The 24,465-nt window shown below is 43.5% G+C and overlaps 1 protein-coding gene across 1 annotated transcript in view; it reads right to left on the bottom strand.

Moving 5' to 3' along the window:
- Window positions 1-600: 600 nt before the first annotated feature.
- The window catches only part of LOC122800497 (potassium channel AKT2/3-like), a 475,979-nt gene continuing 452,114 nt past the window's right edge, over window positions 601-24,465 (bottom strand). The window contains exon 3 of the mRNA XM_044069936.1: window positions 601-868. Coding sequence (XP_043925871.1) covers window positions 601-868 — 268 coding nt within the window. The remainder of the gene's footprint in view (window positions 869-24,465) is intronic.

The raw sequence follows: 24,465 nt of genomic DNA, 5'->3' as shown, positions 1-24,465 counted from the left end.
CAGACCAGTGGGAACAACTGTCACTCAGTAACACTAACCTCTTTGCTCATTTCTTGGTTAGTAGCTTTAAAGAGACCATCTACCTCTCTCTCTATGGTGTGTGTGTATATACATATATAAACATGCGCACACACACACACACACACACACACACACACACACACACACACACACACATACACATAAATATATATATGCACAAGCACACATTTACGTGTATTCATACATAAAAATATATAGATCTTGGATTTGTGCTCATAGACCATTTAGAAGAATTATACTTCTCTAGCAACACAGCAGAATTTGAAATTTGGTTCCCCTGCATAGGACTTCACCTCTTGTACACCTTTTACTAATAACCCTAAGATCACTGCACTTCAGCCAATGGCAAATTTCACTTGCTTCTGCCAAAGTGCATTTTGACCAAATGTGCATTATCACAGAGTTGTCTGTAACACTAAGTACTATTCAAAGTCACAAGAAATTTTAACAGTGTTCAGATCTGGCAAGTAATAATATTCACATTAATGCATGTAATTAGTGCTTCTACCTACATAAGTATGTATGTGAACCTGATGGCTGAAATGCAGTTGTAAGATGCTAAACTGCCTGTTGTTTGTATAGACACATACATAGTATAATTTTACATTTTTGTAACATTCTTTTAAAGAGATCATTGCTTATACATACCATACTCTTCTCGATAACTTCAAGACGGTAGTAATAGCTCCCTCTTTGAGCATCCAAGTTAGTTACAATAGAACTGATTCCACAAATGATAATGCCAGTAAGAGCAAGCAAACTGATAAACATTAGCAGCACGCAGAAAAGGGCTTCCAAACTGTTCTCTGCATGGATATCACCATACCTGGTAAAATTAAAGATATTCTTAAAAATAAAGTTTAATTAGAGACACTTTCAGTAGTTAAGCTTAACCTGGTTCACAAAATCTGCTTAATATGTCTGTTATATTTGTATTTAAGCAACTCAAAGGTGTTACTTAACACATCAGCCCACTAGTTCTTGGTACCATCCATCCCAAAACTTGCCCTCTCAGTGCTGAATTAAATGTCAACTACAGCTAATCTGTTAATACAGCTGGTTCTGATTCTTTTCTTCTCTGTTCCATGTTGCCCTCTCTTCTCTTCCTTCCCTTTCCCTACTGTCAATTCTCTCTCTAATTATTTTTTCACACCTCATGTAGTCAACAATGTGTGTTAGTCTAATTAGTCTTTTTGCTTTGTGATACTACTTCCATTAATAAATCTGCAATGCACCTCTGATGCTGACTTTTGTATAGTTCTCTGCATTATTTCTGATATTACTTGCATGCATTTTTTTACTTCTGTTTGTTTTCCTGTACAATCAAATACTATCTGTGATATGACTTCTGATGTAATTTCATTCTGTTGTAGCTATGCTACACCTGAAATATAACTCAGGGATATAGCCTGGTGATTTGGAACTGAAAACCAGTTTTTAAATATAAAACACCTTCCTAACCTAATACAGTATATGCTTTTGGAGAGTATAAACATTCCTTGTTATTCCTGGAAGAAAATAAACTTCTGCAAACTACAAGCTTAAGCAAAGTTAGCCAACCAGTCATTCTGAAAAAAGGCAGTTAAACAATGTATAACCACGAACCAATGGCAGATATGACAGATTTTTAATTTAAATTCTAACATCTGACTGCACAAAAAAAATGTACAGAATGAACATTATTACCATCCATGGCACTGTCTCTGTAGTCTAGTCCCAATGATACTGACACATATTTTATTCTCACGGTATACTGGTAGAAGTTTACTGAATCTTTACTACTACTACTCAAAAGTTTACAGCATCTTTCCTACTTAAAACTTGCAGGAAAATAGTGAGTTGTGGTCACATATAAGAGACACTTCCTACCATCTTAAATGTTCAGCAGTGCCCAAAGACAATTTTCTCCTAGACATCTGTTAGTGAAACCTCCCAAGCTTCCCTGCTACATTCTGGGAAACTCAGCTGCACACTGAGAAGCACTGCCATAGTTTTCACCCCTAGCCTTCAACAGAGTTAATTTTTTGTAAATCCTTGAGCAAAATCTGGTCAAATTAGCCCACTCCTCAATAGCAGTTACAGTAAAAACCTGCCATAATGGATGGTCAATTTCCAACCATTTCTCTGGCCAGCCTGATTGACACGGGCATCCTGAGGCAATGTAGTAATTGCCTCATGTATACTGACAACCACTTACTCCTAAAACAAGCAAATACAATATGTGAGAGATGTTAATTACAATACGAATTTGGAATCAATTCTCTCACATAACAACAAACCAGACATCAAACAGGTCGTCAGAATGCACACAACAACTCTCACACAAAACAAGATCACAACACATAGGGGTGGGAGGTTGACATAATGGTTAAGGTGTTTACCTTACAGACACACAGTACAGGGTTTGATTCTCACATGGGGTAACTGGCTAGGCTTAAAATGGTCCACAAAGGCAGGTAACCTAGTACCAATCTATGACTCTATGACTCTATAAACCTAACAACAAAAACCTACCAAAAAATCAGAGACCTCCTAAGCGGAAGCCACTTGCACGCACTGCAAAGCAAACAGAATCCACTACACATAACACATGCACCAGTGTCTCAGCAAATAAGCTTGTAAGGCAAAACACCTCAAAACCAATTGTCCAGGTCATAGGTGACTCTATAGTGAGACACACAGATGTCCCTCTCACCAGGTTGGACAAGGAGAAGGTCACAGTCAGCTGCCTGTCAGGTGCCAGGATCTGTCAAATCATGACAACAACAATTACTGCTATAACTCTGTCAGTACATGTCGGGGTGAATGACTTGAGACGTACCTTTTTGGGCTATATGAAGCGAGACATGACTGAACTCTCAGATTATGTGTCCCAGGCAGGTATGTCCCTAGCCCTACAGCATTCTACTTTCACCCAGGATGATGCCATAATACAGACAAAAAATGATTGACTTCAACAATTGGCTTAGCTTTTGATATCAATCCAGGGGGATCCAGTATCCATCAACCTGGGAAGACATGGTTGACCACGCTGCTTTGCCACAGACGATCTTCACTTGTCTCATCTGTGCTTTCAGATACTGGCAAAGGTACTTGCCTACCCAACAAAATTTCCAACGTGAAAACATCCACTCGAGACAAACTCAAGGTTATGCTGCTTAATGCTAGGAGCCTAAACAGGAAACTGCACTCATTGGAAGCACTCCTCACCATGGAAGATGCTAAAGTCTGTGCAGTCACTGAGACATGGTTCAAGGCCACAGACAGCACCCTGGCTGTGCAAGGCTACAATGCCTTCCACACGTTCACATCCCAAAATGAGTGTGAAAGAACCAAAGGTGGAGGTGTATCCATCTTCATTACTGCCAAATACACCTTGAGTCTGGTTAAATAGTATGACTTTCTAGAGCTACTCCAGGTCCAACTAACTATAGGTAAAGCACTCTACCACATCACTGCTAGCTACAGGTCCCCCACCATGAACCAAGAGAAGCACACTACTTACCTGGACTTATTAGAGTCACTCAATATACAGCCAAACACTTTGGTTGTGGATGATTTCAACTACCCTTCCATCCACTGGGTGATATACACAAGCAAAAAAATGCTCTGCCTGAGGTTCCTGGACTTTGTCAATACAAATGCCGCAAGGGCTCAAATGTCCTAGACTTAGTACTCACCAACATGGGGGGAGTCGCTGCATTAACCCCTGTGTGTTGCCAACCCAGGTAAGGTCAGACCATAAATCTGTCTTGTTTGAAGTAACTATCACACCTGATACCCCCACAGGAGCAAAAAAAATTAAAATTTCTCCAAAGCAAACTACAGCCTACTAGGCAATAATATAAAAAGTTTCAAACCCCTGCTAATACAGCCAACAATGACTCCTACACAGAGGAGTACACAAATTCCCTGTACAGCCACCTAAACAACTATACAGATTCAGCTGTACCTGACCTGATCCAAACCAGGTCCTCACGAAAAAAAGAAAAGCCACCCTGATGGACCTCAAGTATAAATAGGTTATATAACAAAAGGAAGAAATTGATGTCTAAGAACAAGAGGGAAGCTAGTCAGGAGAAGAATACTCTCCATTGCTTGAACAAGCAAATCAGGTAGCTTGTAAAGCCCTGTAAAGCTAGTTATAAAGCTAGTTATAAAGCTAAATTAGCATACCTAGGCAAGAATAATCATAAGGCATTCTTTAGCTACATCCAAAATGTAAAAGGGAATGTCCAACTATGTGCCGAACTTATAGTGGACGGTACCTCTCATACTGAACCTGAGGAATTGACCAACCTCCTAGCTGACAGACTTGGTGCAAACTTCACCACCCCATGGCCCCACCAGCCATACCCCAAAGCATATCTGACACTAGTCCTCTGCCTAGTATCTCCAAAGAGCAAGTCATATCCACCCTCTCCAAGGCCAAAAACACAGCCTCTGTGGTACCATATAACATCCCAGGCTGCTTACTAAACAATCTAAAACAAGACCTCCCTAGCTGAACCACTTGGCATTCTCTTTAACCTCAGTCCAAGCACTGGCTTTATTCCAGCAGAGTGAAGAACAGCAACAGTAATTCCCTTGCACAAAGTGGGTCCATCAAATGACCCTGGGAACTATAGACCCATAAGCCTAACCAGCCTTACCTGCAAAGCCATAAAAAAAAAAAAAAAAAAAAAGAGAAAAAAAGAGAATTACTCTTCTTTCAATCAGGCTTGTATCGTTGAATACGGACCCTTTTCCCACTTAATAAAAAACATATTAACAAACAACTAGCAAATTTTCCTTATGGATGAAGACATACGGAAATTTTGGGTTCTAAGCCAAGTTTCGTTTTCAAAATGGGTAGAAACTTGAAACATATATTAGAAAATGGCTGCAAACCATCTACTGTGAAAGACAAACACACTACTAAATGTGGGGCTTGCAGTCAATGCAAAGCCATATATGAGGAGAGTAGTTTCACATTGGAAAATGTCAACAAAACTACTATTAGACCCACCTATGGAAACTGCAAAACCAGTATGTTGGTCTATATTGCTAAATGCACCATCTGTCCTGCCTATTATATAGGCAGGACAGAAAGACAATTTAGAAAAAGGATTTACTCACACACATATAGTATTAAAACTAAGGACTTAAAAAATGCCTTATACAAACATATTAGTATAGCAGGCAATGAACATTCTTTCAAGTTTGCCATATTAGAGACTGTTAAGGTAAATCCTAGAGGTGGAAATATAAAAAATACATTAGCTTATAAGGAATATTGGTGGCAGTTACTTACTGATGCGATGACTCTGCCAGGAATAAATGATTATATTACTGTGAAACCTTTACTGATGTTAAAAAGATGAATGGATGCATTTTTTATTTTTTATACACACAAGTTACATGTATTTCATGTTTTGTACAATATACATTTTTATTACAATGGTATATGATTGGTTTGATTCGTTAAAGCGCATCAATTTTTATTTACTAGCTATGAATAGCTAACTGTGGAGTGTTTACACAGTTTTCTATACAGTTTCATGTTTAAACTGATATGTTTATGACAAGTATTTCATGTATTGTATGCAGACACTAGTTAATTAATTTTATTAGATTTTATAGGATGGTTAAGAAAACCTTTTTTAAAAAATTTTTAAAAAAAACTTCTTCCTTTCACTATTATGGACAATAGAATTAGCACTGTTGCTTTAAGGTAACGCCTGGTTGGCGCCAAATTTAAAGTATTTAAATGTAGTTAATACTTTAATCTGGTTGTTCTGAAGAAGCTCGTGTATACGAGTGAAAGCGCTTAACGTTCATGTGAATTAAAGATTTTATTACAGTTTCGTGAGTGGCGATTCATTGTGGTAGCAGATTTACATGACCACAATTGGGATACTTATTTTTCGAAGCTTTGAAGTGCCATCAGCTTTTTTGGTTCCAGACTCATACGAGTGTTAGCTAGCGTTTTGTTTGTGACTTTGTCTTTTCAGTGGAACTCAACGCTGGTTTCAGTTGTCGGCAAAGCCATAAAAAGAATCATCATGGACCTTATCGACAAAGACATAGGTGACCTTCAAATTCTTGATCCAACCTAGTTTGGCTTCGTTAAGGGTAGATCATGCTTACTGAACTTGGTGGACTCCTTTGAGAATGTCACCAAAGCCCTGAATGAAGGCAAAACATGACATACTACCTATCTTGACTCAGCCAAGGCTTTTGACACAATCTCCTACTCAGGTATCATCGAGAAACTCTCCCAGATGGGGATTAACCCATACATCACTAAATGGGTAGCCAACTGGTTCACAGACAGAATGCATACTGTCAAAGTTGTGGAGTCCACCTCTACCTGTAGATCAGTTACCACTGGCATACCACAAGGATCTGTGCTGGGCCCTCTACTGTTTGGAATATATTTCTCGGATGTCCAGGTGAAAGTAGATGGCCTGTGGCTTACTAAGTTTGCTGATGATTGCAAACTGGGTGCAATCATTGAGTCCCCAAGCAATGTTAAAAAGGGGCTAACACAGACAAATGATTGGTGCCAAAGCCATGGACTAAAACTTAACACAAAAACATACATTATTATTCCCTTTGGCAAAGAAGTCGTCCTGCAAATTGCAATAATGACCGCACCCCCAGTGGTGCGAGATTTGAGAACACAGGTTGATAGCAATTGAGAAGTTATGTACCTACCATAACGTTCCATGTTAGTTGTCTTCTCTCGCCTTCTTTCTTGCTTGATGGGTTCGGAGCCGATCCTCAGCTCCGACTCGGCACTTGCTAAGCTCGAGAGTCACTTTTACCAGCTCGAGGCAGCCCCATATCCCATGATGCAAGGCGGTAAGTACCCAGATCTCGTTTGTACCTATAGGGAAAAACACCTAGCACAAAAAACTTTCCACTGAGGAAAGAATCAATTAGCCTAAAGGAAGGGCTGTAATGGGAACCAGGTAACTAACTGGTGCCTATAGAAGCAATCTTCCAAACAAGGGAGATCAAGGTCTGTCCAGGCAAGGGGGTAGGAGGGAGGGTCGCAAGAAAGAAGGCGAGAGAAGACAACTAACATGGAACGTTATAGTAGGTACATAACTTCTCAATGTTAAGTTGTCAATCTCGCCTTCATTCTTGCTTGATGGGACTGCGTCCCTAGCACCTCTATCCTGGGTGGCTCAATGGAACAGACTCTTGAGAACCGTAGAACCAAAGCTGGCTCTATCCCTGGAGGCCAAATCCAATTTGTAATGAGAAACAAAGGTATGAGGAGTGACCCAAGTGGCTGCTGCACAAATAGTGTCTAAAGGGAGTCTAGCCTGAAAGGCTGTGGAAGTGGCTAAACTTCTGGTGGAATGCGCTTTTGGTTTTGAGCACTGCTGTTTGCCCCTGAGTTGATAGATTTCGGAGATGGTGGAAGAAAGCCATCTAGATAAGGTCACTTTGGAAACAGGAAGGCCTTTCTTATTTACAGCATAAGAAAGAAAGAGCTGATTGGATTTCCTGAATTGTTTTGTTCTGTCCAAATAATATCTGAGTTGGCGGTGAACATCAAGATAATGTAATTTTTGTTCCGATCTGTTGGAGTAATTAGGGAAAAATACAGGGAGATCAATAGATTGGTTCAAATTAGTTTTCGAAGCCACCTTAGGCAAAAAGGATGGATTAGTTCTCAAGGATACCCTGTCCTTGTGGAATACCAAATAAGGGGGATGAACAGAAAGAGCATGAAGTTCTGACACTCTCCTGGCCGAGGTAATAGCAACAAGGAAGAGTGTTTTCCATGAAAGAAACTTCAGTGAACATGAAACAGCTGGCTCGAAGGGAGGAAGAATTAAGGATGTCAGCACTAGATTTAGGTCCCATTGAGGAGGAGGACTCCTAACAGGAGGTTTAAGGAGAAAAATCCCTTTTAGCAAAGCTCTACAAAGCCTGTGGGACATAATGTTGTGATCTGCAAACCCGACATGAAAGTTCGAGATAGCAGCCAACTGAGCTTTGACCGTGGAAGATGAAGAGCCCGAGTGAAAGATTTCTGCTAAAAAATCCAAAACTGCATGAACAGGGGCAGTAAAGGGATCTATATTCTTTGATTTTGCCCAAAAGGAAAAACGCTTCCACTTGCTGGTATAAATCCTTCTAGTAGAGGATTTAAGGGAAGTGACTATGATATCCCTAACTGGGGTAGAGATCATAGGAAGCCTGGCTAAGGAAGGAAGTGGAGCAACCAAGCTGTGAGGTTGAGAGAAGGAATGGACCGATGCAAGTGACCCGATTGGTGGATCAGAAGGTCTGGCACTGGGTCCAGATGCCACGGCTGCACCAATAGGTGACGATGGAGGAACGGAAACCAAATTTGTCGAGGCCAATAGGGGGCAATGAGAATCATTTTGGCTCTCAAAACCGTGGCTTTCTGGAGTACTTGTGGAATCAAAGGAAAGGCATAAAGAAGTCCCTGGGGCCAATCCTGGGTAAGAGCGTCTCTGGGGGGATGGCCTGACGGTGGGAAGAGAGAGAAGAAGTCTGGGCATTTGCTGTTTTGGGGAGTAGCAAAAAGATCGCAACATGGGCGGCCCCATTCTAGAAAAATCTCCTCCACTATAGATTGTTTGAGAGACCACTCGTGAGGCATGAGAATAACTCTGCTCAATCTGTCCGCTAAAATGTTGGTTTTCCCAGGGATATGCATTGCTACCAGAAACCGATGAGAGGAGATCGCCCATTGCCAAAGTCTGAGAGCTTCTCGACACAATGGGTAGGACTTGGTTCCGCCCTGTTTGTTGATATACCATACTACAGACATGTTGTCCGTGTGAACTGCAATTGTTCCCAAAGGAAGAAAGTCGTTGAGGGCTTGCAACGTTAAAAGCACTGCTCTCATCTCTAGGACATTTATGTGCAGGTGGTATTCGAACGGTTGCCACGTCCCATGAACCATCCTGCCCTGATAATGACCCCCCCCCCCACCCGATCAGGGAGGCGTCCATAGTGACTGTGGCTACCGGGGCCGGGGATACAAAGGGTCTGCCCTGATGAATCTGGGGAGAAGAAATCCACCAAGATAGGTGGTTTTTGCAAGCTTGTGTCATCAGGATCTGGTGACGCATGGGAAGTTGTTGGTAAGACCACTGGGTGAACAACATCCATTGAAGAAGACGCATGTAGAAGCGGGCCAAGTGAAGAAGAGTAATGGCCGCTGCCATGAGGCCCAACACTTTCAGGACCAGTCTGGCTTGCACCTTTTTGCTGGCAAGAATGATCCGCACATGACTTTGGATATCTGAGATTCTTTGGTCTGTGAGGGTTGCTGACATCCAAACAGTGTCTAAATTTGCGCCTATGAAAGTAATAGACTGGCAGGGCGACAAGGAGGATTTTTCGTAGTTGATCGAAATTCCTAACTGAGTGCAGAGATTTAGGGTGTAATCCCTGGCTTGAAGAAGTTGATGCCTGGTGGTGGCTGAAAGGAGCCAGTCGTCGAGATACGGAAACACCTGGAATCCTAGACGTCTCAGGTGAGCCGTGACCACTGCCATACATTTGGTGAACACTCTGGGGGCTGTAGTGAGACCAAAGGGCAGGGCTCTGAACTGAAAATGACTGGACCCCAGCTGAAAGCGGAAAAACCTTCTGGAGCGTCTGTGAATTTTTGTATGATAGTACGCATCCTGAAGGTCTATTGAGCACATCCAGTTGTCTTTGCCCAGGAAGGGCAAAATTGATTGAAGTGTGACCATTCGAAATCTCGTCTTTTTCACAGACTTGTTGAGTCTGCTGAGGTCCAATATTGGTCTCCAATCTCCCGTCTTTTTGGGGACCAAAAAGAACCTTGAGTAGATTCCGGGCTCTGAATGGTCTGTTGTAACTGGCTGAATGGCCCTTTTGTGTAGAAGCTTTGATACTTCTAACTTTGCGATTTCCCTTAGACCGGGTGACACATCTGGAAGGGAATTTTTGTGAGTAAAGGGACTTTCCTCGAAAGGAATTCTGTAACCCTCGGATATGATCGACTGTACCCATCTGTCTTGTGATAGGGAATGCCAGGCTTGTGGGTACAGCGATAATCTTCCCCCGACTGCCTCCAAGGATGGACAGTCGGGCAACACCTCAGGGATGCTGGAAGGGCTTGTCAGAGAGAGGCTCTCTGCTTCCCTGGTTTTCTGGACCCCCCCCCCCGCCTCTAGGGCGGCGTCTATTATTATTACCCCCTCTGCCTCTAGGGGTAAACTGACCACGTGTATCCGGCGTGACTCCTTGGGATTTGCGGAACCACATCTTTCCACCCTTCTGTCCCTTGGGGTAAGGTCTAGAAGGGGTGGAAAAACGGACCCCTAAGGCAGAAAGAGTCTTGCTGTCCTGCTCACACCTGGTCAATGTATCCTTCACTTGAGGACCAAACAAAGTTGACCCATCAAAGGGAGAGTTTGTGAAGGACGCCTTGAAGGGATCTGCATGCAAAATTACAGAGCCGCATCCAGGATTGACGTCTCAGAGCCACTCCTGTACCTGCGGCTCTACTCGCTCCATCTGCTGCATACGAAATCAGCCGCATGGAGGAGTTGGTTATGGAATTAAGGATTCCTAGCTGAGAAGCAATCTTGTCTTGTGCCCCAGAGCTGCAGGATCCTGTACTACTTCACCTAGTTCTTTAAGGATGTCCCTTTGGAGTCTGGTGAAGTGACACAAATAATTCAGCGAACGCATGGCAAAGGTCGCTGAAAAGAACATCCGCTTACCATACCTGTCCATGGTCCTAGAATCCTTGTTAGGAGGATGGACCGGTACGGAAGGATCTGCAAGTTCCTTTTTAGTGGCGGCCGCCACCACCATGGCATCAACAGGGACACCTTTAGTAAGGAATTGCTGTTCAAAAGGGGCTGTAATAAATTTAGAAGGCCTCCTGGGAACTGGCTCTATGGAATCAGGAGAAGCCCAAGCCTTTCGAGCAATTACCTGCATGAGGGGGTCAAAAGGCGGAGACACCCAAGAGGTGGAGGGTCGAGAACCAAACGCCTCTAGGTATACCGTCTCATCATCGGAGGGATTAATGGAGGGCCAGTTTCCCCTCTGTTTCAGGAGTTCTAGGATGTCTGAAAAGGAGACATCCTCAGAGGGGGATCTTGGGGATCCCTCTGACTCATCTAAGTCGGTATCCGAAGTAATAGACTCAGGGGAGTCCAGGTGCTTCCTCTTACAAGTCCTCTTGCACGGAGGATCTCCTGACGGTTCAGGAGAATCCTCGGAAGAGGGGGTTCCTCCCAGTGGGGAAACCTGAGGCGGTGGATCTCTCGGTCCGGGAGCAAGAGAGCGGGAAGAGATATCAACAGGCACCGTAGAGGGAGGAGCTAAAGGAATAGACTGCTGACTGAGCCCAGGGGCCAGCACACTCCTCATCACCTCGAAGGCTCCCCTTCCAGGGAGATCCGAGAGAACCCGTTTCGAAGAAACTGGGACTCCCGGACCCACCGAAAAAGAAGGCTCCGAAGCAGATGTCGGAGCCGAGCTCACCAAGGCCGAAGCTCCAAGGGGAAGAGCGGGGTCGGACAAGGGTCCGATGCCACTCACCCCCTCGGAGCATACCAGGGAAGCCCGGCCACCGAATTCCTCCAAGGAAGGTCTCGAGGAGGAGATAAGAGTAGATGCTGAAGGCGCAGAAGGGGGGAGTATCTGGCCCTCAGCCATAGCAGAAACTATTCCCATAGACTCCAGCTCCAAACTCTGGCGTAGAGTCGAAGGAGGAACTTGAAGAGGGTGTGGACTAATAGTCATCTGTTGAGATGGACTATGAAGCATTTGGGCTAGTGCCTGTGATTTTAATAATCTGCTTACCACCCTCTCTAAATCATGGTCTGACAACCTGGAAGACCTAGATGATCGGCTCCGATGGCTCCGCTCCGAAAGAAGAGGTGAGGCCGGAGCCGACAGTATCGGTTCCAAAGAGGGAGACCTGGACCTCTTCCTCGAAGGAACCATCGGAGCCGATGAAACCATGGATCCAGTCGGAGCCGATAACTTTTCGGCTCCGAGTGTAGGTATAGATGTATCGGCTCCGGATGGAGCCGATACAGGCAAAGAAATCATGGTGTCGGAGCCGATCGGCGCCGACACCGAAGCCCGAGTTACATGGATGTCGGAGCCAGTCGGAGCCAACACCAAAGTGACCTTACAGTATCGGCACCAATAGCCATCGGTGCCGATGATTTCTCCAAGCTAAGATCAGCTCCAGCCGGAGCCGATCTCGACTCCGAAGGAGTCGGAGCCAAGGCCGAAGGCTTAGGTACAGAAGCTTGGGCCTTGGTAGTCTTAGAGGGCTTACCCGGAGCCGATTTTGCCGGGGAGCCCTCCGGTTTAAGAAGTCCTCTTAAAATAAGTTTGTTTCTCCTTTCCTGCAGGAGTCTCTGGCTAAAAGAGTGACAAATTGCACAGGAGTCCTGCAGGTGGAGAGGTCCCAGGCAGTATATACAAGAAGTGTGACCGTCTGTCAGAGACATCTTCTAACAGCACAAGTCACACTTCTTGAAGCCTGAGACCCTCTGTTCTTTAGACATAGTGCTTTCCAAACAAACACTACACACACAGTCCCGAACCAGACAAACTAAAGTTAAAGTACTGAGAAGTAAAAACTCTCACACACACCCTGACGGGGGGGGGGGATGGGAGGGAATTAAGGCCTGACTAAAAAAGTAAAGAAGGAAAAATAAAGTTAGTCAGAAAAAGCCTCACAATTATCTATAAAAGATAGAATTTTAAGAAAATAGAAAATTTTTCTGATTGGGGACTAAAAGCTTAGTAATAATAAACACTTACCAGGAGCTGGTAAAAGGAGGACCTCATCAGCGAAGCGGCAAACGAGATCTGGGTACTTACCGCCTTGCATCATGGGATATGGGGCTGCCTCGGGCTGGTAAAAGTGACTCTCGAGCTTAGCAAGTGCCGAGTTGGAGCCGAGGATCGGCTCCGAACCCATCAAGCAAGAATGAAGGCGAGATTGACAACTTAACATCTAAACTTCAATCACCACATGTCCACAGTAGTAAGGAAAGCTTTCTGTGTTGTGCATCTTATAAGTAAGGGCATCACATCCAAGACTAGGTATGTTTTAACTCCTCTGTACTCGACCCTCATTAGACCAGTAACAGTGTTCAATGCTCCCTTTTGCATGCACCTCACCAGACACCTGCAGGAGCTGGAAAGACCACAGAGGTTTCTCATAAAGAAAATTCAGGGCCTCCAAAGCATAACCTACATGGAAAGACTGAAATACTTGTCACTGTACTCTGTATCTTACAGGCTACAGACAGGCAACTTGTGCCTATTCTACAAAGCAGTCTCTGACCATGGCCTAATGGAAATGCTGCACATCCTCAAATTAAATTGGACAAAAGTCACTCGCTCCTGGTATCTCAACCTAACCTGTGACTTTAACAGAACATGCTGGAGAGACAGATATATCTCCTAGAGATTGCCACTCCTCTGGAATAAACTCCCAATTCTCATGAAGCAGAGCTCCTCAATAACCCTATTCAAAAGCAACATACAGAATTGGATAGGAGACCAGAAAGTCACCCTGGGGGTGCCACCTATGTCCCTCATGGACAGGGGCAGTTGGTGCTAAAGAGAGACTCGCTCTGCAAATAACCATCTAACCAAGGTCAGTTAGGGAACACAACATGGCTAGGCTTGTAAAGGCCCTAGGGCCATTAGCCTAGTAACCTTCTATGAACCTACAATTATACATGTGTCAGGGAAATATTTAAAAATAAGGCATAGCTAGTTAATTTACCATGAACTGTAAGTGTTCAAAAGAAAAGTATATGAACTCACACAGATAGCAAAATAATTCAATGCAATCACTGCAGTACAGTCTGACCAACATGAAAACTATATAATAACATTACTAGCTAAATACAACACTAATTATTTTCATTTTTATTTATTTTTCTTCTTTTATTATGCTATCCTGCAACTTAGCACATCATAGGTTCATAAGTGTGTACTAGGCTAATGGCCCTGGGGTCTTTACAAGCCTAGCCATAGGATTACCCTGGCATAGTGCCACCCGACCTTAGTTCCCAGTGCTTCTGTCGAGTAGAGCTACTGGAGTTACCCCCGGGGTGAATTTTCCGTTTCCCATCCATTCACCAAGATTTGTCTTGAAGAGGGTCAGCGAGGTGTTCTGCTCGACATGTATGGGAAGTCTGTCCCATAGCATGGGCAGTCTCTGAGTTATGAATCTGTCCCTCCAGCATGTTCTGTTAATTGTGGTAATGAGGTTGAGGTCTCTGGAGCATGTGGTGCAGAGGGATTGGGATTTCTTTAGATGTAGCATTTCTAACAGAGCTGGGTCAGAGATGGCTTTGTAAGTCAAGCAGAGATTGCCTCTAAGTAGGTGATATGAGACAGCGAATAGTTGGACTTTTTTGAGTCTGTCCATATAGGACAAGTATTTAAGGCCTAGGATCTTCTTTGTGAGGTACTTTTGTGGCCTCTCCAGAGGTTGCAGATGTCTAGTGAGGTACATGCCCAATGCGGCACTGTACTCAATGATTGGCCTAATGAGGGAAGAGTAGAGGAAGACAATGACCTTATTCCTCCTGGATGTAAAACCCTTAGTAATGAGATGTGCCACAGAGAAGGACTTTCTGACCACAGTGGCAATGTGGTGATCAAAAGAGAGGTTGCTGTCAACCTGTGTTCCCAGATCTCTTATAATGCCTTCTGTGTTCAGTGGACTACCATCAATGTGGTAATTCATGGAAAATGTTTTTTTTCCCCAAAGGGGACGACGAGACATTTTTTGGCATTGAGCATAAGACCATGGTTTTGACACCAGTTGTTGGTCTCATTGAGGCCATTCTGTAGGATGTCAACACCACTTGGGGAGTTAATAATTGCTCCCAACTTACAATCATCTGCGAACTTTGTCAGCCAGAGTCCCTTCGTGTTGGCCTGGACTTCAGAGGAGAAGACCGATGGCCAAACCTTGTGGGATTCCACTCATGACTAGTCGGCGGTCTGACCTGGAGTCAGCTACTTTCACACTGGGGGTTCTATCTGTGAGCCAGTTTGCAACCCACCTAGTGATATAGTGGTTGATGCCAAGCTTAGTGAGTTTTTCTATGATTCCTGACTGGGAAATAGTATCAAAAGCCTTGGCCAGATCAAGGTAGGCTGTATGATTCACCTTACCTTCATCCACAGCTCTGGTGACTGACTCGAAGTTAGCCAAGTTGAGCAGGCATGATCTACCCTTCACAAAACCAAACTTTGTGGGATCTAGAGTTTGGAGATTTCCTATATCCTTGTTTATTAGGTCCATGATGATGCGTTCCATAACTTTGCATATCAGACTCTTCAGGCTAATGGAGCAATAGTTCCCAGGGTCTGCAGTTGCTCCTCCTTTGTGGAGAAGAATGACTGTAGCAGTGTGCCATTTGGTAGGGACAAAGTCTGAGGTGAGGCTGTGACTGAACAGGGCACACAGGTGAGGTGCCAGTTCACTCTGTAGTTCATGTAGAACACAACTAGGGATACTGTCAGGTCCCATAGAAGCTGTATTCTTGGCCTTGAACAGTACTGTTTCAACCTGGGTGCCTGGCAGTCTACTGGTATTGCGATTGGTCCTTTGTGAGGGGAGAGGGGTAAAGTTGGCACTGAATCTGTCGGCCAGTATACTGGCAATATCTGTTGGCTCGGTATAGGAGGTACTAGCTCAGAGCAAATCCTGGTATTGCCGTGGAGATTCTTTACATAACTATAGAAGGCCTTGTGGTTGTCTTTACTATCTGCTGCAATTCTGTTTTCATAGCTAGCTTTAGAGGATTTGATGAGGGACTTTTTGTTGAGGCTGATAAGGGAGTTTTTCCAGTCATGGGAGTTCACCTTATTCCACATCAGTTTCCTCCTTCTGTTGTAGAGTTTGTTTATGGCAGGGGACCACCAGATTGGCTTCCTTTTTTTTGAGGAGAGTGTCTTAGTTCTACTGGGGATGGCAAGATCCGTGCATGTGTGTATGTACTCGTATAGTGCATTGGTGTATGATTCTACAGTCACTCATCTATTCTCCATTTGCATGGATGCCATGAAGTTAGCCACCTCTGTTTTTAGGAGCCCAAAGTTAGCTTTGGAGAAGTTTTTCATGGTGGTTACCTTTGTGGGGGTGGGTGGGTGGGAGGGATGTGGATTTCCAAGGTGATTTGTTTGTGGTCGGATCTAACCAGGGGGGAGCGGACTATTGGTGTAGAGCTACGGTCGCCCATGTTAGTAATGACCAGGTCAAGCATGTTGCTACCTCTAGTGGGGGTAAGAACAACCTGGTCCAGGGCATTGGAATTAATGAACTCCAGGAAACGTTGGGCAAGTGCATTGGTACACGAGTAGTTTACCCAGTAAATGGAGAGGTATTTAAAGTTGCCTAGTAAGAAAATGTTAGGCTGAACCCTAATATTCTCCTGGGTGCTTAGGAACATGGAGTGCGAGTCTTGTGACATGGTTGGGGATCTATAGCAGGCTACGACCTAAATCGCTGTCTTACCCAATGTTAGCTGCACCTGAAGTATCTCTGATGCATTATGTTGGGCTACCAGTCTGGAGGTGTGCGAATCCTTTATGAATATGGAAACACCACTGCCTTTGGAGCTTTGGTCCAAGTTCTGGGGCCGAAAGGTGTGAAATGAGTTATAGCCTGGTAGTGCAGGGGTGCTTTCTGCTGCCTTGAACCAGGTCTCTGTTACAGCACAAATGTCGATGTTCTCCATTTTAAGGAGTGCTATGAATGAGTGCATTTTGAGATTTAGACTTCTAGCGTTGAGCAGCATGACTCTCAGACTGCATTTGTTTGTAGCTGTTATGGTGGTAATTTGGTCTTTGGAACACCCCCAAACATCTCAGCTATCACTCACCCACAGTAATATGCTACACACAGTGGTATTCAGAAACAAACAGCTCTCAGCGTTAGCTAACAGAGGCAATGGGCAGGGAGGGATGATGCAGAGATCTAGGAAGACTGCTATACAAGAGAAACAGTGTGGTATGTGTGGTACGCAAATGACTGCATAATGGAATGCAAATGAGTGTCAACATGTTAGTAAGAACTATAGTGCATGCAAATGACAAAATCAGACATGACAGAGCAATTTAGAAATGTACAAAATTAGTGCAATGAGCCAGGGTAATCAGCTATTCTGAACACTAGGATACTGTGGTGTACAAGAACAGCATTCACATTATGATGCACAAAGTAGTGTGACCATTAGTAGTGTAGCATGCATCAGTGGACACTTACGGAGTTACTATCTGAGATGCTGTACATCATCATCCTCTACATCACAGACATCACAGATTAATATATGCTCACATCAATGATAATGTTTCTGTTGACTGCTACAGTGTGAATGGGGACACTATATGCCGGCCTCACATGGAATCAAGGGGGTAACATAATATGCATATCCCAGTGGACATGAAGGCTTGTGTAGCATTAACCATCTTTGCTACAGGGACTTTCCAGAGTATAATGAGGGACATGTTTTTCATGAGTCAATGTTCTAACTCTTATACCAGTTCCCTGAAATGATGCTGCAGCATGTGGAGGAGCATGTACGGCTTCCACAGACAGCAGAGGAAAGACCAACCACTATGTGAGAATTCTACAGTATAACACATTTCTCTGAGATCCCGGGGGCTAATGACTCCACTCACACTGCATTAAAGGTCTGACCCACTACACATAGCATCCAGATCATCAACTGGAAAGGCTTCCACTCAACACAATACATTATATACAATGTCTCTCTAAGATCCCATGTTCCCATATCTGGCACACCTATGGCATACTCCAGCATTTCAAGTGGGATGACTTTTCATAGGATCATCTTGTTGGTAGGTGCACACACTGGCAACCAGAGTGCACTAGGCAAACTGTACTCAAATATCTGGTCAGCAAACCATTTATAAAAGTATGAACTGCTTTGTGTTGCAGGACATGTCTTGGAACCATAGTTGATGACTCTCCCACATTCATAAGAGACAGATCAGAGTACAGATGCCTTACAACATTGCACAGCAACAGACACAGAAGATCACTGAACATGTGTTTGGAGTGACAAAGGCAACCTTCCACTGCCTGGATACAATGAGTGGTCATTGCAACATTCAAAGGAGATGCACAGTAAGAAATATACAGTCTACAACATGTAACATAATATGGTGGTATAACAGCTGTTACAACATGGGACTGTTGTTCTACTATATAACAAACCTACAGTGGCAGCAGAGGAGCAGCCAGGTGTGGAGTCACTGGAAGAACTGGTTGCACCAGTAACCCATGCAAGGCAGAGACAGGCACAATATATAGCGGCAATGGGAAAGAGGTGGCATCTGGTCCACAACTATGGACCACAGCATGTCAAATACAAAATAAAACAGAAATGCATTAATACATCCAGGTTATGCAGTACAGTGAACTGACTGCCATGCTGTGCAACAGACATTACCTTTCTGACAAACACCACAAGGATGGGCAGGGCAAAATCATTATCAGCTGCAAAGATGGGGTTGGACACAGGGACATATGACAGCAAAATTACAAGGTGTAGGTGCTATGGGAGGGGGGTGTGGTAGACATACAAATGATGAGGAGATGGGGGGGTCAGAGATCACATTCTCTACTGTTAGGGTACAGCTTCTATGCTGTGAACACTGGCCATATGCCCCTGAAGTAGCAAGACAGGACACATCAGTCAGGAAAGATGGATGGTGCTTTAGCAGTAGGTATGGGAACCTTGCTGTGGTCTCCCCATGAAGAGAAGAGTGAAATGTTCAGGGTTCATAACTCTAAGAATGGCCACGACTAGGCATTGATCTCTACAGGCCAAGAGGGGATAGGGATGGTGAACTATGGGACCCCAAGAGTGTCCTGGAAGATGTGTCCTCCCAGTGGAGCCAGAAGAGTGTTTTCACAACCATGGTATGGACAATACCTAGGGGTGGAGGCAGCCTAGACAAGGGGAGACATGATGCAGCTCTATAACCCTGGCCACAGACCAAGCACTACGTAGCTATACTCTCACACAGCCACAACAAGCATTTGCTAATATCTTCAAAGTATCTTCCTGCAGATAATAATAGATGCCGAGTGAACTACCACTGCCCTCAGTATATGTGTCTACTTCAGATCTCTGCATGCAGTTGTGCCTGCATCACTAATTTTCATACCCTCTGACTGGTCTCAAGAGTGACAACCAGGTCAGGGAATGTCCTGGAGCCATGGTGGTGCTGATTACCACTCCTCCCCCTAGTGGTGGGTTTGTGCACCTTGGAGAAACTGTAGCTCAGGGAATCCATCAGTATATTTTGGCTAACAAGGATAGAACATCCAGATATAAATAGAAGGAATGTGGGAGGTCTGGCTCTCTGCTATCATCTTGTGTGTGGGATGTGTGCATGTCCTCAAGTGTTAGCACTGCTGACAGTGCCAGTGTGCCATCAGACTGTGCTATGTGCTTGCTGCCATCGTCATCAGCCACAGGTGACCCACTTGACATAAGGAAGTGCTTAGCTGTACTCTTTACCACTGGAATCTGTGAAATCATAAAGACATACCTATCATTTCCCAAAACTCTTGCCTTACACAGTGGTACATGCTAGTTATATGAACAGCATACAGCCCACCACACATGCACCTTGTAGCCTATTGTAGTTGCTGCCCTAGTGTACCTGAAGAGCAGAAAGGCATACATGTTCTTCTGCAAAACCCTTTCCCACTAGTGGAGCACTGTGTAACAGTAAGAGAACTGCATTAAAAAAGGGTACTTTGTAAATGTACACTGTATACTCTTTCAGTTTGAATACTGTTTTTTCTACTTTTTTATTAGAGTTGCTAATAAATGTGATGTATTATTTGGAGCTTTTCTCCCTGTGGTTCCACAGCAAAGGGGATACTGTAACTCAATCAAACTCTCTTGGCTAACAAAATGAATAAATAAACATACTACTCTTGGACTTGGAAAAAGGAAAGTGACAGAAGCATGATCATGTACAGATTTACATACTTTTATTTATCCTAACAATGATCCCTACTAAAGGGAGTAATGAAAACACGCATCTAAGCTGAAGCTGAAGTGTAGATATATTACAATTGTAACTAAGCTACTTAACATAAAAGCAGACCTTCTAGGACAGGCTCCCATAACTGTAAACTATTACATTTGAGCGGAAGAGTCACAGAACACTGCCATACAGTCTGTAAATGTAAACTTGCCAAGAAGGTCACTAAGAAGGATAATGGCAGATAGAATGAACTGGAACTAACAGCAGTAGAGGAAAGGAAGAAAGTGTGGTAAAATGAAATGGCTGGCATAGCTAAAATGAGGCAAAGGGTCTATTAATTAAAAAGGCATGTTGAAACAAAACAGCTATACACAGGCAGAAACAAACAATGAAGTGGTCAGACAACAGGATTTTAACTATGAATGGTTATAACTAACTGAGAAGGGGAAGCTAAGAGATACAAATGGGAAAGATAATGGGAATGGACAGTGAGGTCATGGCAGGCCTAGGGATGATACTATTACTGAAGTAGAAAACTGGAATAAGAAATGTTACAGATATGTTAAGGGATGACAAAACATTACGAGAAGGCATTAGCAGGAGTGTACTTAATACTGGGTGTGTTCTAGATATGGAAATGCATCCTTCTATTGTGAAGAGAGCTGGCGAGCCCACGACTGGTATACTTTATTCAGTTCTGAAGCCATACTAGGATAGTGATATCAGTCTAAATGAGTGCACTCTTGCTAGTTAGCAAAATGGTAAGAGGAATAGAAATCGTAGAATATTAGGAAAGACCTGCTGCATCTCGAATGAATGCAGTGGAGAATAAAATGTTTAGCTATAATGTAAATTCATTGTATCATCAGCAGGACTTCTGGAGCTATCAATTTTAACAGGAAGAGAGTTGAAGGAATGAGAGGCAAATGGGGTAAAAATTTATGATTCAGTTCAGGAAACTGCTTTATAGAGTGCTGATGCAGCCCTGGATGAAGTAAGCAAGTACAGATCTGTCGAAAGGTTTAAATATGCTCAGAGAAGTGAAAGAGAAGAGGAGTAGCCCATTTAGAGTTGTTTCCAGCACTTAGGCACAATTGCGATGCAAAAGGTGTTCTTCTGTCAGCACATACAAAACTGCTCCTGTCCTACAAGGTGGGTGCCCAGGTTTTTCAGAAATGGTAAAACTTTTCTTGGGTGTAGGCAAAGAAAAAGAAGACTGATATCACTTACCATATCCTATCTCCCTAAGAGGTCATCTGTTACACTTTTCCACAAATGTCTGTCCATAACTTCAAACAGATGCATACTGAAGGTGATGTTCCCCCCTTATCCTTACCTAATTTGCATATCTCAGTCCATAAGGCCATCCATCTAATCATCCATCTAAATCCTCTCAAATATACAAGATGGAAGACATCGGAATTACTCCCACAAGTTACTGCAGTACAATTGATTCCTATACCAGAATGTGGAAAAAACATTTTATTTATGTCACTTTTTTATCTGAGAGAAATATGGTTGATATGAAAACAAGGTCTAAATTTGCTTGTGTTATATAAGCAACCTTTGTGTATCCCCAAGCAAAATGATATGCTAAGAATTCAAAAGTTATTTCCTTTTTTAAAAAGGGCAATGGCTAGCTTCCCTAAATTTACAAGTTACATGTATGTTTCCTTGCTCATTAATTTTGTAAATGAATATACCGACTGATACTTTTTGACCTTTTTCAATTTCCAAACAGAGTGCAGAGAAGAAAAATACATTAATGAGATAATGCAGTGTGATGCAACGAAATATTTGATAAATACAAAACACAAATAAAACAAAGCAATTCCATGCTTAATGTGTGCTGGCAACATGTCTGAGGTGTGCAAATGAATGTAAAAAGTGTCACTATTATGTGAAAGCAGCAACAGTTAGAACAAAATGAGGGGAAGACTTCAGAAAGTATGAAAAGGAGAAAATGAGAGTAGGACAGCATGGATGGGTGGGTGGGGAGTACTAGTAGCTTATCATGGCCGTCAAAGAAAGCTATACAACATTTTTCCTATTTCCTTTCCTTTTGCAATACATCAGTACAGGTCTTTGCTGAACTGCAAAGATTGCTCTGCAGATGGAATATTTCCATGGTCTAGCCACAGAAGCAATCAGTTATCTATGTGATTGGTTAATGGCAGTCTTTCTTCTGCTATAATACACTTAGGACACTCAAGATTTGAGGTGCACTTTATTATCTGAAATGCACAAGTACATTATACACTGCAATCTGGCTTTCTTTTGTGGAAACTCACTGCCAAGACTGTGATAACAACTACAGAATAACACATCACCTTCTTACGGTCTTTCCATTTAAAAGACATAACTGCGTTCTGTCAGGATAAAATGGTATTTCTAAGTACCTTGATTTGAAGCAGATAAACGTCCATTACTAGAACTATTAGTCTATACGTTAAAGCTATATATCAAGACGTCATACGCTGGGATAAACTAGTGAATGTCTCAGCTCTGGCATCTGGAACCACAAAATTGGCACTATGTGAAACATCAAGTTCATTTGCATAACTCTGTGAAGATTCAACATCATAATCCATTCTTTGTTCTTAAACTCACTTCTTCAGTATTCACTCATGTTTGCATTTGTTCACTACTTCTTAAACAAGTGACCCATGGTCTGTTCATTAAACATAATCTTGAACTAGATCTATCCATTAAGTATCTGCACCTGTGATCCACCTGGCACCTTCCCCAGTCATATCTCAGCTGTGGATGAGGGCAAGGCAGTTCATACAGCCTACCTCAATCTGGCCAAGACCTTTGATACCATTCCCCAATCAGGAATTATTGATAGACTCCCCAAACTAGGTATCAACCCCTATATCACTACATGGGCTGCAATTTGGCTCACAGACAGAACCTGCAGTGTGAAAGTAGCAGATTCCAAGTCAGTCTGCTGACCAGTCACGAGTGGAATCCCACAGGGATTGGTCCCGGGTCCTCTCCTGTTTGGCATCTACTTCTCAGAAGTCCAGGCCAACACGGAGGGATTCTGGCTGACCAAGTTCACTGACGATTGCAAGCTGGGAGCCATTATTAACTCCCCAAGTGATGTAGACATCCTACAGAAACGTCTCACTGAGACTAATGACTGGTGTCGCAATCATGGCCAAAAAATGCATCGTCATTCCCTTTGGGAAAAACTCAGTTCCCACTAATTACCACATTGATGGTAGCCCACTGAACACTGAAGGTGTTACAAGAGATATGGGGACACAGGTTGACAGCAACCTCTCCTTCGACCATCACATTGCGACTGTGGTCAGAAAGTTCTTCTATGTGGCACATCTCATTACCATGGATTTTGCATCCAGAAAGAAAGAGGTCATCATCTCTCTCTTCTCTTTCCTCATTAGACCAATCATAGAGTATAATGCCCCATTCAGCATGTACCTCACTAAACACCTGCAACAGCTGGAAAGGCCACAAAAGTACCTCATGAAGAGGATCCAAGGCCTTAAACACATGCCCTACATGGACAGACTCAAAAAACTCTAGCTTTTCTCTGTCTCATATCGTCTACTAAGAGGTGATCTATGCTTGACTTACACAGCCATGTTTAACCCAGCCCTGTTAGAAATGTTACACCTAAAGAAATCCCAATCCCTCTGCTCCACACGCTCCAGGGACCTCAACCTCATTACCACAATCAACTGAACATGCTGGAGGGACAGGTTCATAACCCAGAGACTGTTCATGCTCTGGAAGAGACTTCCCATACATGTCAAGCATAGCACCTCAGTGGCCCTTTTCAAGAGAAATCTTGATGAGTTGATGGGAAATAGAAAGTTCACCCTGGGGATCACTTCAGTGGCTCTACTTGAAAGAGACACCGGGAACTAACAGCGGCATGATGCCAGGGCACTTCTGTGGGCTAGGCTTGTAAAGACTCCAGGGCCGTTGGCCTAGTACACACCTATGAACCTAAAGGTACAGTGAATCATGCTGAAATTAGGTCTACTGTTGCACTGGTATGCTTATGCAGGAATACCTGCTACTGACAATCATAGGTTCTCAGGATGATGCTAGGCTATTTGCCCAGAGGCCCTTATAAGCCTAGCCATGAATTTCATCCATGTTCCCACAAAGTCAGCACCTGTTTCCCCTGTCCAGCAGGGACACAGGTGGGATTGCAGGGGTGTACTTTCTGTTTCCCATCCAGTAGTCCAGGTTCCTCTTAAAGAGGGCTAGAGAGGTACTTTGCTTGACACGGATAGTGAGTCTATTCCACAGATGAGGTAGTCTTTGGGACACAAGTCTATCATGCCAACAAGTTCTATTAATGTCACAGACTAGGTTGAGAACTTGTGTGTGTGGGTTGCA

The sequence above is a fragment of the Protopterus annectens genome, chromosome 4.part0, assembly GCF_019279795.1.
Source record: "Protopterus annectens isolate FY-2018-M chromosome 4.part0, PAN1.0, whole genome shotgun sequence".
NCBI lineage: Eukaryota > Metazoa > Chordata > Ceratodontiformes > Protopteridae > Protopterus > Protopterus annectens.
Note: the sequence above shows the minus strand (reverse complement) of the source record. Positions and strands in the feature narration are given on the sequence as shown.